This window comes from Panthera tigris, chromosome A2 (assembly GCF_018350195.1).
Source record: "Panthera tigris isolate Pti1 chromosome A2, P.tigris_Pti1_mat1.1, whole genome shotgun sequence".
In the NCBI taxonomy this organism is placed as follows: domain Eukaryota; kingdom Metazoa; phylum Chordata; class Mammalia; order Carnivora; family Felidae; genus Panthera; species Panthera tigris.
In genome coordinates, this window is record NC_056661.1 from 11,031,078 (window position 1) to 11,048,128 (window position 17,051).

General features: G+C 42.4%; 1 protein-coding gene across 1 annotated transcript; it reads right to left on the minus strand.

Moving 5' to 3' along the window:
• Nucleotides 1-11,744: 11,744 nt before the first annotated feature.
• Nucleotides 11,745-12,740, minus strand: LOC102972494 (olfactory receptor-like protein OLF4). The gene has a single exon (XM_015540304.2). It carries the CDS (start codon nt 12,738-12,740, stop codon nt 11,745-11,747), a length of 996 nt encoding a protein of 331 aa, XP_015395790.2.
• Nucleotides 12,741-17,051: the final 4,311 nt, after the last annotated feature.

Below are 17,051 nucleotides of genomic sequence, written 5' to 3' on the forward strand. Positions count from 1 at the left end.
GTTCATTTTTGCCCTTCTATCCCTTGCTTTCGGAAACGTGTCTAGTAAGAAGTTGCTGCAGCCAAGGTAAAAGAGGTTGTTGCCTGTTTGGTCCTGTAGGATTTTAATAGTTTCCTATCTCACATTTAGGTCTTTCATCCATTTTGAGTTTATTTCTGTGTATGGTGTAAGAAAGTGGTCCAGGTTCATTCTTCTTCACGTTGTTGTCCAGTTTTCCCAGCACCATTTGCTGAAGAGACTGTCTTTATTCCATTGGATATTGTTTCCTGCTTTGTCAAAAATTAGTTGGCCATGCATTTGTGGGTCCATTTCTGGGTTCTCTATTCTGTTCCATTGATCTATGTGTCTGTGTTTGTGCCAGTACCATACTGTCTTGATGATTTCAGCTTTGTTATACAGCTTGAAGTCTGGAATTGTGAAGTCTCCAGCTCTGATTTTCTTTTGCACAATTGCTTTGGCTATTTGTGGTCGTTTCTGGTTGCATGCAAATTTTAGAATTGTTTGTTCTAGCTCCGTGAAGAATGCTGGTGTTATTTTGATAGCACTTGCATTGAATGTATACATTGTTTTCGGTACTATCAACATTTTAACAATATTTTCCAATCCATGAACATGGAATATTTTATACTTTTGTGTCTTCTTCAATTTCTTTCATAAGCTTCTATAGTTTTCAGTGTACCGTTTTTTTGTACCTCTTTATTAAGTTTATTCCTAGGTATTTTATGGGTTTTGGTGCAATTGTAAATAGGTTTCATTTCTTAATTTCTTTTTCTGTTGCTTCATTATTGGTGCATAGAATTGCAACCGATTTCTATATGTTAATTTTTATATCCTGCATCTTTGCTGACTTCATGCATCAGTTCTAGCAATTTTTGGTGGAACTTTTCAGGTTTTCCACGTAGAGTATCATGCCATCAACGAAGAGCGAAAGTTTGACTTCTTCCTTGCCAATCTGGATGCCTCTTATTTATTTTTGTTGTCTGATTGCCGAGGCTAGGACTTCCAACACTATGTTGAACAAACGTGATGAGAGTAGACATCCCTGTCCTGTTCCTGACCTTAGGTAGAGAACTCTAACTTTTTCCCCATTGAGGGTGATATTAGTTCTGGGTCTTTCGTACATGGCCTTTATGATCTTGAGGTGTGTTCCTTCTATCCTTACTTTCTTGAGGGTTTTTATCAGCATCTATTGAGAGGATCATGTGGCTCTTATCCTTTTATTAATGTGGTGTATCACATTGATTGATTTGAGGATACCGAACCACCCAAAGAGCCCAGGAATATCCCACTTGATTGTGGTGAATAATTCTTTTAACGTATTGTTGGATTTGGTTTGCTACTATCTTGTTGATAATTTTGTACCCATGTTCATCAGAAAGATTAGTCTGTAATTCTCCATTTTAGTGGGGTCTTTCTCTAGTTTTAGAATCAAGGTAATGCTGACTTCAGAGAATGAAGTTGGAAGTCTTCCTTCCATTTCTATTTTTTTTGACACAGCTTCAAAAGAATAAGTATTACCTCTTCTTCAGATGTTGGTAGAATTCTCCTGGGAAGCCATCTGGTCCTGGAAATGTCTTTTTCACCCAGAAGCCTAAAAGTCCACTTTGCATGGTAGAAATGGTGCTTGGTGGTATCTGGTCATCTGTCCGAATTTAATATCTGAGCATGAGGTGTCCCTTAAGTTTGATTCTGTCAGGATGCTTCTAATTCTCAAACACTGGGGCAGTGGTTCTCAGCCAGAAATGCATTTTCCCCTGAGGATACCTGTCAAAGTCTGAAGGGAAGCTGCCAAACACATACAAGGAAAAGGGAAGCACCCCAAAATATTACTATCCTGCCACAAATGTCAACCACAAAAGGTAGAAACCCAAATAGACCAGCATTTCTCCAACTTCAATGTGCCTGTGAATCCACACAGATCCCACTACAAATGCAGAATCTGATAACACATCCTGAGTGGCCCAGAGAATCTGCATTTCTACAAGTTCCTAGGTGATATAGGTAGGACACTATCATATGTGGAACACTCTGATTAGCAAGGAGGCGGTCCTGTGTTAGAGATAAGTGTAGGTAACTTTAAGTCTTCTGCACTGAATATTGTCATTGCATGATGTGATTTTGAAGGAATACAGTATTTGCTCATTCATTAAGCTGCATAAATTCTGTGTTTATTGCTTTTGTAAGTGATCAAAATAATATACTTAGAGAAAAGTTCTTTGTAGTGGGCAGAATACAAAACTCCAAATATGCCCACCTCCAAATCCCCAGTACCTTTAAAATATTTTTTATAGCAAAGAAGGATTTAGGTGGCAAATTGAACAGGACTGCTAGTCAGCTGCCATTGAGATAAAAATATTAGTTGTGATTATCCACGTAAGCCTAAGGTAATCCTGACGGTCCCCCAATTGTTAAGGAAGGAGACAAAAGAGTTGGTGTCAGAAAGACTTTGAAAATGCTACCCTGCTGGCCCTGAAGGTGGAGGAAGAGGTGGCCAGCCACAGAGACTGCAATAGATTCTCCCCTGAGCCTTCAGAAGGAACTCAACCCTGCAGACTTCTTGCTATTAGCCCTGAGACTCCTTCCAAGCCTCTGACTCCAGAAGTGTGAGAGCCTGTATGTGTTTGTTTCAAGCAGCTGGTGTGGGGATATTTTACAGCAGCAATAGGAATCTCATATGAACATAGTAAAATTATTTGAGACAACCAACTTTAAGCCTCTCAGTTCACTCATTAGCTTCCCTTGCTCAAGGGCAATTTACAGTTTAACAACCCACAATACGAGGTAAGCGATGAACCATGGGAATCTACCCCCAAAACCAAGAGCACACTTTACACACTGTATGAGAGCCAATTTGACAATAAATTATATTTTAAAAACCCCACAATATGTAGAAAAAAATTAAAACAATTTGGAGATATTCTGCCCAGCAGGTGGTAGAGTGAATTCCTATGGGCATAAATGTGAGTGTGGTCTGACTATAATGTCTTTGAGGCAACAAGATAGGAAAGGAACTCATGATCAAAATTAGGGTCACTGACATCTTTTTTATCCATTCATCAGTCAATGGACATTTGGGTTCCTTCCATAGTTTGGCTATTGTTGATAGTGCTGCTATAAACATTGGGGTTCAGGTGCCCTTTAACGGATAAAGAATATGTGATATATCCCTACAATGGAATATTAGTCAGCCATCAAAAAGAATGAGATCTTTTTGCAACAATGTGGATGGAACTCGATGGTATTATATTCAGTGAAATAAGTCAGTCAGAGAAAGACAAATGTCATGGTTTTGCTCATATGTGGAATTTAAGAAACAAAACAGGTGAACACAGGGGAATGGAAGGAAAAATAAAATAAAAACAGAGAAAGGCAAACCTTAAGAGACTCTTAAATAAAGAGAACAAATTCAGGAATGCTGGAGAGGAGGTGTGTGTGGGGGGTGGGCTAAATGGGTGAAGGGCATTAAGGAGGGCACTTGGGAAGAACACTGGGTGTCAAAGTAAGTGATGAATCACTGGGCCTATGCCTAAAACCCATAGTAAACTGTATGTGAACTAACTTTAATTTAAATACATAAATTTAAAAACAAAAATTAAGTTCACCCATTGTAATTTAAAGTTTTGTGTCTTTATCTCTGCTTCTTTTTATTTTAGGCTGATTCAACCATTCGTTCTTTTCAGTACTATCCTCTCCAACTTTCTCTCAAGTCTTTCAACATAAAGATGAAATCATAAATCATCTGTGCGTGTACACATTATAAGAAAGAAAAATGTGTGCAAACACACACACACACACACACACACACACACACACACATAAGACACAAGCACTACACTTGAATGGTTTCCTTGGAGTAAAAAATGTATATCCATGCATTTCATTCTTTCCTTACATTTCACTGGAAGTTATGTTGAGCATCCACTCTGCCTTCAGAAATAAGGAAAGAGAGGCTTAGGGAGTTTAAAATTTTAAGAACTACCTCACAAAACAGTTAAAACTTAAATTATACACAAATGGAAACTTGCACTATGTGCTATGAATTTTCGTGTAGCTCGTTTAATTCATCCAACTGTACCCTTTAAATATGTGGTGTGTTGTGTGTAATTATACTCTGGTGATTTAATTAAATGGGCACATATCTATGGTACAGGCTGAGGGTTGGATAGAGAGCACAGATAGATGACTCTCCTTACAGGTTTGGGAGATAGCCCTTCCACCAGGGAAGGAAAACCAATGTTACATACGGGTGTAGGAATACTGGGATTCAATGCAAAGAATTCACATGATAATTCATTTTATTTAGCAATAGAAGAATACCCTGCACATAGAAATGTAGTAATAAGACCACAAATTGGCTGAGGCAGTAGAGCACTACAACCACACACAGCATCATGGATGAGCCCTAGAAACACAACAGAGAGATTCGTACCAGACCACAGATGCATGAGGAGCCCAGCAGAGATTAGAAATGCTTCCCAGAGCTCCTGGGTGGCTCAGTCCCTTAAACGTCTGACTTCGGCTCAGGTCATCATCTCACGGCTTGAGGGTTCAAGCCCTGCATCAGGCTCTGTGCTGACAGCTCAGAGCCTGGAGCCTGCTTCAGATTCTGTGTCTCTGCCCCTCCCCCACTTGCGCTCTGTCTCTCTGTCTCAAAAAAATAAATAAATGTTAAAAAGACAAAGAAAGAAATGTTTCCCGATATGATGCCATTTGATGCTAAAGCTATCATCGATGAGGAGAACAAAAGCAAGAGAAATGTAGCTAAACATCAGTGTCCTTACAACTTGCAGCCCACTGACAAGTCCCTGAGTCACCTCCAGGAACTCGAGGCTGCGTTAATGTTGATGTTTTACTAGACGAGAAAAGCAACCTTATCTTGACAAGAACCAAACCTCCATGGCCCCGTAAACCTCACTTTCAGCATAAAGGAATTCCTTAGAAATGTGCTATCTCTACTCCCCTCCTCCATAAACTTAAAAGTATATGATCAGTCATTCTTTACAATCCCAGTGTAGCTCTTTCTGCCCATGGGTCCTATCTCCAAGCTCTAATAAACGCACCTTTTTGCATCATAAAAAGTCTCAAGAATTCTTTCTTCACCATTGTGCTCGGCATCCCCACATCATTATGATATCCCGTTTGATAAGAACAGCCTGTTTGTTATACAGCAACACCTGGCTGACACAATCACCCCAGCAAACAGACTTGAGGTGATCAGACATGTGCTGCTTTTTATTTGTGGCATATGGTCCGACAATTGAGGAGAGTGGTTGTCATCCTTCTGTGGTTCAAGTCTATTTCTCGTGACTTGATGAACAAGTGACTATATGTAGGCTCCCCTCAAGGTAACGGGGAGAGTTTGTAGGACATGCACATTTGTGCAGAAGACCTGGGGACCCTGAACCACATGCCAGCAGGACATACAGCTCTCGTGTGAAGCATCCTCTGGTCATGCAGGTGGGAGAGATTTCAGAGCAGGACAGAGGCACGAAATGGATGGGGCTGATACTGTTCCTTTGCCAACCCTTAGCATTTGTGACAAAAATTAAGAAAAGCGAGTTATTTTATGTATAATACCAGGAAGTGTCATATTAGCAGGTAGCACTGGAAGTTCTCAAGTAGAAACAGGAAGAAAATTCCGTGATAAAGCATAGAGGACACTGAGCAAATCTTCACCTCAAAAACTAAGTCCCTTCAGCTGTGGACACAAATGTTCTATGCTTCAATAAATAGATGCACAGGATCAACTGTTGAAAGAAAGAAAGAAAGAAAGAAAGAAAGAAAGAAAGAAAGAAAGAAAGAAAGAAAGAAAGAAAGAAAAGGAAAGAAAGAAAAAGAAAGGAAGGAAGGAAGAAAGAAAGAAAGAAAGAAAGAGATAAAAAAGGAAGAAAAAAAGAAAAAAGAAAGAAAAAAAGAAAGAAAAAAAAGAAAGAAACTTGTGTAGTAACAGACAGTGTTTTGAAATTTTGCCTCCTCGTATTTATGGTCGTCCTGACACTAACAATATATCCGGTTGATCTACTTATTTAAGTTTGTCTTTCCATATAGACTCCACTGGGAGATATATTATGCTGAACAAGTTTTGTCTTGGGCTATGGTAGGCTTCCTGGACACCGCGCTGAATAACAGAGAAAAAACAGGAGACCGATTAGGAAATACAGTAGCATGTTTTTTAGAGTAAGTGCCTGACATTAAGCTCTTGATTATAATGTAAATGCCTGAAATTAAGCTTTGGATTTCTGGGACATCCATTTGAAAACAACCATGTTGAACAAACATACTGTCAGGTGTATGACACAATTACCAAATTAGCACTCAGACCGCCCCAGCCAGGAAGTTCCTGTTGACAAAGCCCTGGGTAACTAATGTAACTGCCCTTGAGTGACCTTGCTTTTCCCCTTCAGCTGCTGAAATCTGCTCCTATAAAACTGTCCAATAAGGTGTGAACCCGCAACCCCCTAGCCACTCTGGCCATGGTCCTCAATAAAGCCAGATCCCTCAGCGGTGCTCCCAGTGTCTGTCAATCTCTGTCTCCCTTTCTCAGACCTCTCCAAATGGCCTTTGGTCATCCCATGTGCCCTCCGGGATCTGTGAGTAAGAGGCATTGCTTTTTTAGAGTTCTCTGATGGTGGTGCCGAGGTGTGTCTTCTGATGACAATAAGAACCCGAGGGCCAGTGAGTCACAGCATAAGCTCTGGGAATGTCCACAAGCACATGGGCACGGGTGAGTGCCGGGGCTTTCCTAGCCAGAGCATTGTGGTGTCAATAGCCAGAGGCTTAAAGGGAACACTGTTAGAGTCCACGTCATCAGTAGGAATGCTTAGGTTGTGATGTAAAAAGATTGACAGACACAAGGTGAAAACTTTGGTTTGTATGTTCATCTACAATAAAATTATGGAGAGGGCTTGTAAGGGTTAAATTGTAAACCACAGGGCCCCATGAAGTGGAAACTTTACTGCGGGCTCCCCCAGAGCGGTGTCTGTCAAATGCTCGGATTACCCAATATCAAGCATTGCTACTCGACCAGTACGTTTTTGTGCCCCCACAACCTTAAACCCAGCCACTTTGCTGCCCGAAGGACAGAATCCCCCTCTGTACTCTTGCCCAGAAACCTTGGCAGCGATCTCGTCCCTCCGCTCTGATCTTACGGACGTTCCCTTACAGGACCCTGATATCAGCATGTTTTCAGACAGCAGTAGTTTTGTATTTCGAGGGCAAAGGCGAGCCGGCGCTGCGGTGACGACAGACTGTGAAATTTTATGGCAACAGACCCTTCCCCCCCAGCCCAATGCGCAGAGCTCATCGCACTAACAAAAGCCCTAAAACTCGGAAGAAACAAGTCAGTTAACATTCATACGGACAGCCGCTGTGCTTTTGCAACCGCGCATGTACACGGATCCCTTTATCAAGACCGCGGTCTCCTCACAGCAGAAGGCAAGGCTATCAAAAATAAAGCTGAAATTTTAGATCTTCTAGCAGCCATCTGGGAACCTGCACGGCTGGCAATCATTCACTGCCCGGGACATCAAAAAGGCAACTCCCTACAGGCAGTCGGAAACCGCCGAGCTCATGCAGCAGCCCGAGAAGCTGCCCCAACTAAAAGTGAAAGTGCCTTGGAGCTACCGATCTTGACCGAGCCCTTGCTTCCACCAGACCCAATTACACTCCTAAAGATTTGGAGTGGATTTCCAGAGAAGGGGGGAAGTAAGATGCCGGGACAAAAGTGGTTTCAGGATCCTGAAGGTAAGATCCTCTTACCCGCGGCACTCGGGCGGCCCATGGTGGGTCAGCTCCACCAAGGGACTCATCTGGGAAAAACGAGGATGGCGGAATTAGTGCGGAGAAAGTTCAGGGCGCAAGGGCTGGGAAAAGAGATCGAAGAGGTGGTTGAAAGATGTGTAAGCTGCGCCCAAGTAAATCAGGGTGCAAATAGGAAGGTTTCAGAAGCTAAAAGAGATAGAGGAATTGAGCCAGGCCGCTTTTGGGAAGTAGATTTTACTGAGATTAAACCAGGGAAATACGGATATAAATACTTGCTTGTTTTTGTAGACACCTTCTCCGGGTGGGTCGAGGCGTTCCCCACTAAATCAGAAACGGCTCAGGCGACAGTTAAGAAATTATTAAATGAAATAATTCTTAGATTCGGGCTGCCTCTGAGCACAGGATCAGACAATGGCCCGGCCTTCACGGCGCAGGTGTCCCAGGGTCAAGCCCAGGCATCGGGAATAGATTGGAAATTACATTGTACATGTAGACCCCTGGGCTCAGGTCAAGTAGAAAGGATGACTCGGACCCTAAAAGAGACCTTAACCAAATTGTCCCTTGAGACAGGCGAAAATTGGGTTGATGTCCTGCCTTTTGCCCTTTTGCGAGCGTGTTGTACTCCATTTGTCAAGGGATTTTCCCCTTATGAAATTTTATTCGGCAGACCTCCACCTATCCTGCCGAGGCTAGGAGACAACATAATGGAACAGTTGGAACGGGACCATTTGCTGGCTTCGCTCATGGCCCTGCAACATGTACAAAAGGAAATAACCAGGGCCTTGAGAGAAGCCTTCGCTCATCCTCCTGTTCTTCCCTACCCCTTTCAACCAGGAGACTTAGTCTGAGTCAAAAGGCACGAGCCTAAAACCCTGGAGCCGCGCTGGAAAGGACCACACACCGTGATTCTGACTACACCCATGGCCGTGAAGATAGACGGTGTCCGAACCTGGATTCATCACTCTCAGGTCAAGAAAAATTGCGTGAAGGTGGGAACAACCCAGACTGATACAGAACCAGATAACAAACAGCAAAGGAAGGTTCAAAGGCACCCAGAGGATCCTTTAAAGCTAAGACTGATGCGGGCATAATAATAATTTTCTGGGTTTGTATGGTGTTAAGTGTGGGGGACTGTATGAAATTGCATCCCCTATCTTTTTGGCCATACCAATGGGAACTCGGGGACACTGTCACGGGGAAGGTGATAGCATCTAATACCTCTTCCACTGTGCCTTGTTTTTTTTGTTTGATTTATGCGACTTGGTGGGGGACTCATGGGGAACTTTAGTTACTAATTATAAACAGCCAACGGGCTTTGCTCCTCCGGTCCCCGAAAACCCCTATATGGTTACCTATGGATATGGACACAGGGATCAAGAACAAAAATTGGCTAACATACCAGGGTTATACAGTTGGCCTGCAAATAGAAAGGTCGAATGTGAAGGAAAAGGCCAATACCATTGTGCAAAATGGGGTTGTGAAACGCTGGCCCCCTGGCTGGCAGGACAGGGCCATGATCCCTTAATCACCCTCCTTAGAACTCGAGATCCCAAATGTAAGACTCGAGGAAAATGTAACCCAACAAAAATATGTTTAAAAAAGGTTTCTAGTCCCAGTACCTTTTCCTCTTCCTGGGACACTGGACACACTTGGGGTCTCAGGATGTATGCTCCAGGAGTTGACAAGGGCATTTCCTTTACTATACAAAGGGTTAAAAGAAAAACTCCACCCAATCCGGTAGGGCCAAACAAGGATATGATTTGACACCCCCCACTCTTTCCGACTGTCCCTTCCCAACCTACCCCGCAATCGGGTGTCCCCACAAAGTCGGAATTACCAACTACAGGTCATATCCAGAACCTGCTCTCCCCTGAGACGCATTGGCTGGATGGAGTAGATTCTACGTATGCTTGGCTAAATTCATCTCACGCCGAGACTGTACAAGATTGTTGGCTGTGTTTAAACCCTAAACCCCCATATTACGCGAGAGTGGCTACAAACGCTAGCATTGGACAAGACACAGAAAAGCATGTCGTGAAATTGCTAAATCCAAGCACGACATTGTGCCCTTGGGGTTCACGAACAATTTTAACCCTAGGAGACCTCCAAGGGCAGGGTTGGTGTATAGCGTCCCAAGAATATAATTGGCAGAGCTCGCCTTACAAAAACTCTTGTGCAGAAGTGTATATTCCAACTAGTTCAGATACTGCTAGCGCCCAAAATATAGCATACCGAGCCCTTCCTGGAGCCTGGTTTGCTTGCTCATCAGGAATTACCCCCTGCATTGCAGCCGCATACCTCGGGGTCGGCACCCAAGAGATTTGTATCTTAGTTCATATTCTCCCACAAATATACCTATATAGCCGAGAAGCAGGGAAAGAGCACTTACGTCTATTCGAAGGACGTTCCAGGGTAAAAAGGGCAGCACCAGTCCTCATTCCACTCCTAGTGGGACTGGGAATTGTGGGATCCACAGCTATTGGAACTGCTGGACTCATTGTGGGGGACCGAAATTACAAAACTGTAAGCAAGCAAGTGGACCGAGACCTAGGCTGCTTGGAAACTTCAATTTCTCGGCTGCAACACCAAGTAGACTCTTTAGCCGAAGTTGTATTACAAAACAGAAGAGGGCTTGATTTACTCTTCATGAAGGAAGGGGGCCGAGGTTGTATTACAAAACAGAAGAGGGCTTGATTTACTCTTCATGAAGGAAGGGGGCCTCTGCGTGGCCCTCGGAGAAACGTGCTGTGTTTATGCGAACAATTCCGGAGTAATCTGAGACACTCTCAGTTTGGTCAGGGATAATCTTAGGACCAGGGAACGTGCCAGGGAGGCCAGCAATAATTGGTATCAGACTTTACTCTCTTGGTCCCCCTGGCTCACATCACTGCTCACCGCCACAGCTGGGCCACTGCTATTGTTACTTCTCGGGTTAACTATTGCCCCGTGCATTATCAATTGGTTAGTACACTGTGTCAAGAGGCGAGTTAGTGAAGTAAAAATTATGATGATTAGGTCCAATTATGTCCCCTTAGTTCCTAATGATGAATCAAGGGATGGATTCATTGACAAGAAAAGGGGGAAATGTAAGGGTTAAATTGTAGCGTAGGGCGAACGCTTAGCTTGAAAAATAACAGCTCTGTTCTGACACTGAAGGTCAAAAGATAACAGCCTTGCTTTTACTCTTGTAAATTAGGCTTTACCAACGAAGGAAACAAAAGTTCAAAGAAAAGAGCATCAAAGGCAAGGTCAAGGAGATCCACTGGTTGCAACTTCGAGGCAGAAAGTCTAAAATAAACACCTCATTAGGCAACTGTTTCTAACTCATCTGGCAACTGTTTCTAACTCATCTGGCAACTGTTTCTCTGTTCTGTTCCCAGGTAATGATAAAACGATGTGATCGGCTTTAAAAACTCTGTACCCAGGCTGTTCGAGGTCGCACTCTTATCAAGAGTGTTGGTCCGGATCGGTCAGCCTTGCCTCTCATTGTAATAAACTTTGTTGTGACTGTCACTGGTGCCCGTAGCATTCTGTTTCAGGAGTCGTGTGGATACAACAGGCTTAGGGGCCAAGTGTAGCTTTTTTCCATATGAAGACTATAACTCATGATTATGTTCTTGGAAAATCTAGGGGAGATTTACTTCTCGTGGGATAAGCCATTTGAAAAAAATTTTATTTTAAGATATCCAACTTGTCCCATTAGATACAGAAATTTCCAGGCATTTGTGTTCTAAGGCTGCAGAAAACACTGGGGATGTATGAAAATGGACAAAAGGGAAACTGTATGTCAGACAGAGAAGAAGCTTGATAAAGTGAGTTCCTTAAATGTATAGAGAAGCTGAAAGCAAACAAGTGGAAATTCTAGGAGAAAAACAGAAGGAGCAGATTCTCCTGCCAAAGTCTATTCAAGGAAGAGCAGTTCTTGGTTCTGAGGCTCTGCCCTGCAATCATGCACACATCTCCAACCCCAAGACAGTTGGCCATTACATCACTTGAACCCCAACAATTCTTCTCAGAGCACTCTTTATGTCTTTGTTCCTCAGGCTGTAGATGAAGGGGTTCAGCATGGGCGTGACCACCGTGTACATCACCGAGGCTGTGGCACTTGAGTGGGAGCTCTGGGTAGCAGCAGAGCTGAGGTACACGCCGAGCATCGTACAGTAAAATAAACACACGACCGACAGGTGAGACGCACAGGTGGAAAACGTTTTATACTTGCCCTTAGCTGATGCAATCCCACGTATAGAGGAAACTATCTTGGAATAAGAGTAAAGGATCCCAGCAAAAGGACCACCACCCAGCAGGACAGCTGCAAGATACATCACCACGTTATTAAGAAAGGTGTCAGAACAGGCAAGCTGGAGCATCTCATTGAGTTCACAAAAAAAGTGGGGGATATGCAAGTGTGTACAGAAGGATAGCCGCAACATCATTAAACTTTGTAACAGGGAATTCAGGACGCACATGATCCAGGACACCAGAACCAGCAGCCCACAGAGCCGGGGGTTCATGATGACCATGTAGTGCAGGGGGTGACAGATGGCCACAAACCTGTCATAGGCCATCACACTCAGGAGGAAGACGTCCAGTACAGCAAAGAGAATGAGAAAATAAATCTGTGTGATGCAGTCCTCATAAGTTATGACTTTGCTCTGAGTCTGGATGTTCACCAGCATCTTCGGAATCGTGGTGGAGGTGAAGCAAATATCTACGAAGGACAGGTTGGCGAGGAAGAAGTACATGGGTGTGTGGAGGTTGGGGTCTGTGCTGATGGCCAAAATTATGAGCAGGTTTCCAAACACAGTGATCAGGTACATGGAGAGGAAAAGCCCAAATATGAGGGGCTGCAGTTCTGGTCTCTCTGAAAATCCCAGGAGAAGAAATTCTGAAATTCGTGTTTTGTTGCTCAGTTCCATGTGGTGGAGGTGGCTTCTTGGAAAGAAGGAAATAATGTGAGTACATTTCACACAAACTTTCATTACTCACAGAATTGAAATAGTACTTTTATAGTTTGGAGTGCAGAAATTCATTTTAATATGTTGTATGTGGATATGGTCCCCTTCAGGAATGCACTCGGACATATCTGATATGTTCTGTGTGGTTTTTTTTTCAATCAGCTTCTTTCCTAAGGAATCATATTTTACAGTTTTACTAAGAAGTTCTTCAAGAATTTCAGGAATATACACTGAGTGCTGACCATGTGTCAGGCACTATCTAAGGAATGAGCATAACGTGTTAAAGAAAAAAAGTCCTACAATGATGGAGAAAAAATATAAGCATATAAGAGAATTGTATAACTTTTTAGATGGTGAGGGGTGCATATGTGCATAGCACATGAAGAAAAGAAAAACAGGCATAAAGCAGAGCAAATAGGGCATTCTATTTTTGTGGGTATTTGGGCATATTCTGCAACAAGGTGATATTGGAACACAGACCTTGATAGGAAAGAGAGGTAGATGTGGGATTATGGGGGAAAGGCGTGCCCAGCAGACAGAATGCAGGTCGGTGCAGAGGCCCTGAGGAAGGTACTTGTTGCAAATGTTCAAGTCAAAAAGCAAAGCCAGCGCTGCAAGGGGAATGAGCCTGGGGGACACTGAGGACAGATGCTGTCACACATGTGATGACGGAAGTAGTCTCTCTGCTACAACTGTGACCTCAGGGCACAGGGCCGTTCTTGTCCACACTACCTCTCCCTCTGTATTCATCGTGCTGCAAAGACATCCCATGAACTGACACAGATCTCCATCTTGGTGCCTGCTCTTGACTGAGTTCTGGCCCCTGTATTGTGTCACCTTGAGATTAGGAGTCCTGGCCCCTGTTGTGAGGACTGCTCACCCTCTACAAGTCACACAAACACACAGGACACCGTGGTCTTCTGGGTTGTGTAATCCCCGTCTTTACTGCCCATGCCATCCAGGTTATGTTGGGAATGGATACAACCCAAATAGACCAGATCAGCGAAATTTCCCCTGAAAAATGTAGAAATGGCTCCTGGAAATGTCAATTCCTAAGCCTCCCATGAACAAATGAAGTTGAAGCTCCATGTTGGGATGGCCATCTCCTGTTGTGTATTTCACAAACTTAAATATATACATATGCTATGTCTGGGATGCAGCAAAGGCCGTCATAAGAGGAAAATATATAGCAATCCAGGCCTTCCTAAAGAAGGAAGAAAGAGCTCAGATACACAACCTAACCTTATGCTTTAAGGAGCTGGAAAAAGAACAGCAAATAAAACCCAAAACCAGTAGAAGACAGGAAATAATAAAGATTAGAGCAGAAATTAATGCTATCGAAACCAAAAAAACAAAACAAAACAGTAGAACAGATCAATGAAACCAGAAGCTGGTTCTGTGAAATAATTAACAAAACTGATAAACCTCTAGCCAGTTTGATCAAGAAGAAAAAGGAAAGGACCCAAATAAATAAAATCAAGAATGAAAGAGGAAACATCACAACCAACACAACAGAAATAAAAAAAATAATAAGAGAATATTATGAGCAATTATATGCCAATAAAACAGGTAATGTGGAATAAATGGACAAATTCCTAGAAACATATACACTACCAAAACTGAAACAGGAAGAAATAGAAAATTTGAACAGACCCCATAACCAGTAAGGAAATCGAATTAGTAATAAAAAATCTGCCAAAAAACAAGAGTCCAGGGCCAGATGGCTTGCCAGGCAAATTCTACCAAATATTTAAGGAAGAGTTAACACCTATTCTCTTGAAACTGTTCCAAAAAAAAAAAAAAATAGAAATGGAAGGAAAACTTCCAAACTCTTTCTATGAAGCCAACATTACCTTGATTCCAAAACCAGACAGAGACCCCACTGAAAAGGAGAACTAGAGACCAATTTCCCTGATGAACATGGATGCAAAAATCCTCAACAAGATATTAGCCAACTGGATCCAACAATACATTAAAAAAATTATTCACCATGACCAAGCGGGATTTATACCTGGGGTGCAGGGCTGGTTCAATATCTACAAAACAATTAACGTGATTCATCACATCAATAAAAGAAAGGACAAGAACCATATGATTCTCTCAATAGATGCAGAGAAAGCATTTGACAAAATACAGCATCCTTTCTTGATAAAAACCCTCAAGAAAGTAGGGATAGAAGGATGACACCTCAAGATCATAAAAGCCATATATGAACCACCCAACGCTAATATCATCCTCAGTGGGGAAAAACTGAGAGCTTTCCCCCTAAGGTCAGGAACAAGACAGGGATGTCCACTCTCGCCACTGTTATTCAACTTAGTATCGGAAGTCTTAGCCTCTGCGATCAGACAACACAAAGAAATAAAAGGCATCCAAATCGGCCAGGAGGAGATCAAACTTTCACTCTTCGCAGATGACGTGATACTCTATATGGAAAACCCGAAAGATTCCACCAAAACTGCTAGAACTGATTCATGAATTTGGCAAAGCTGCAGGATATAAAATCAATGCACAGAAATCGATTGCATTCCTATACACCAACAATGAAGCGACAGAAAGAGAAATCAAGGAATTGATCCCATTTACAGTTGCACAAAAAACCATAAACTACCTAGGAATAAATCTAACCAAAGAGGTGAAAAATCTATACACTGAAAACTATAGAAAGCTTATGAAAGAAATGGAAGAAGACACAAAAAAATGGAAAAAGATTCCATGCTCCTGGATAGGAAGAACAAATATTGTTAAAATATCAATACTACCCAAAGCAATCTACATACTCAATGCAATCACTATCAATGTAACACCACATTCTTCACAGAGCTAGAACAAATAATCCTGAAATTTATATGGAACCAGAAGAGACCCTGAATTACCAAGGCTATCTTGAAAAAGAAAACCAAAGCAGGAGGCATCACAATCCCAGACTTCAAGCTATACTACAAAGCTGTAATCATCAAGACAGTATGGTACTGGCACAAGAACAGACACTCAGATCAATGGAACAGAATAGAGAACCCAGAAATTGACCCACAAACCTATGGGCAACTAATCTTTGACAAAGCAGGAAAGAATATCCAACGGAATAAAGACAGTGTCTTAAGCAAGTGGTGCTGGGAAAACTGGACAGCAACTTGCAGAAGAATGAACCTGGACCACTTTCTTACACCAGACACAAAAATAAACTTAACATGGATGAAAGACCTAAATAGAAGACAGGAAGCCATCAAAATCCTCGAGGAGAAAGCAGGAAAAACCTCTTTGATCTTGGCCACAGCAACTTCTTACTGAACACAACTCTGGAGGCAAGGGAAACAAAAGCAAAAATGAACTGGGACCTACCTCATGAAAACAAAAAGCTTCTGCACAGCGAAGGAAACGATCAGCAAAACTAAAAGGCAACCGATAGAATGGGAGAAGATATTTGCAAATGACATATCAGAGAAAGGGTTAGTATCCAAATTCTATAACTTATCAAACTCAACACCCAAGAAACAAATAATCAGTGAAGAAATGGGCAAAAGACACGAATAGACACTTCTCCAAGGAAGACATCCAGATGGCCAACCGACACATGAAAAAAATGCTCAACATCACTCATCATCAGGGAAATACAAATCAAAGCCACAATGAGATACCACCTTACACCTGTCAGAATGGCTAACATTAACAACTCAGGCAACAACAGATGTTGGCGAGGATGCAGAGAGAGAGGATCTCTTTTGCTTTGTTGGTGGCAACGCAAGCTGGTGCAGCCACTCTGGAAAACAGTATGGAGGTTACTCAAAAAACTAAAATTAGAACTACCCTATGACCGAGCAATTGCACTACTAGGCATTTATCTACTAGGGATACAGGTGTGCTGTTTTGAAGGGACACATGCACCCCCATGTTTATAGCAGCACTATCAACAATAGCCAAAGTATGGAAAGAGCCCAAATGGCCATCGATGGATGAATGGATAAAGAAGATGCGGTATGTAGATATACAATGGAGTATTACTCGGCAATCAAAAAGAATGAAATCTTGCCATTTGCAACTATGTGGATGGAACTGGAGGGTATTATGCTAAATGAAATTAGTCAGTCAAAGACAAAAATCATATGACTTCACTCATATGAGGACTTTAAGAGACAAAACAGATGAATATAGGGAATAGAAACAAAAATAATATAAAAACAGGGAGGGGGCAAAACAGAAGGGACTCATAAATATGGAGAACAAACTGAGGGTTATTGCAGGGGTTGTGGGAGTGGGGATGGGCTAAATGGGTAAGGGGCACTAAGGAATCTACTCTTGAAATCATTGTTGCACTATATGCTAACTAATTTGGAT

Coding starts and splice junctions, on each gene's coding strand:
- LOC102972494 (XM_015540304.2), bottom strand. CDS start 12,740: ATGAAAGTTTGTGTGAAATGTACTCACATTATTTCCTTCTTTCCAAGA.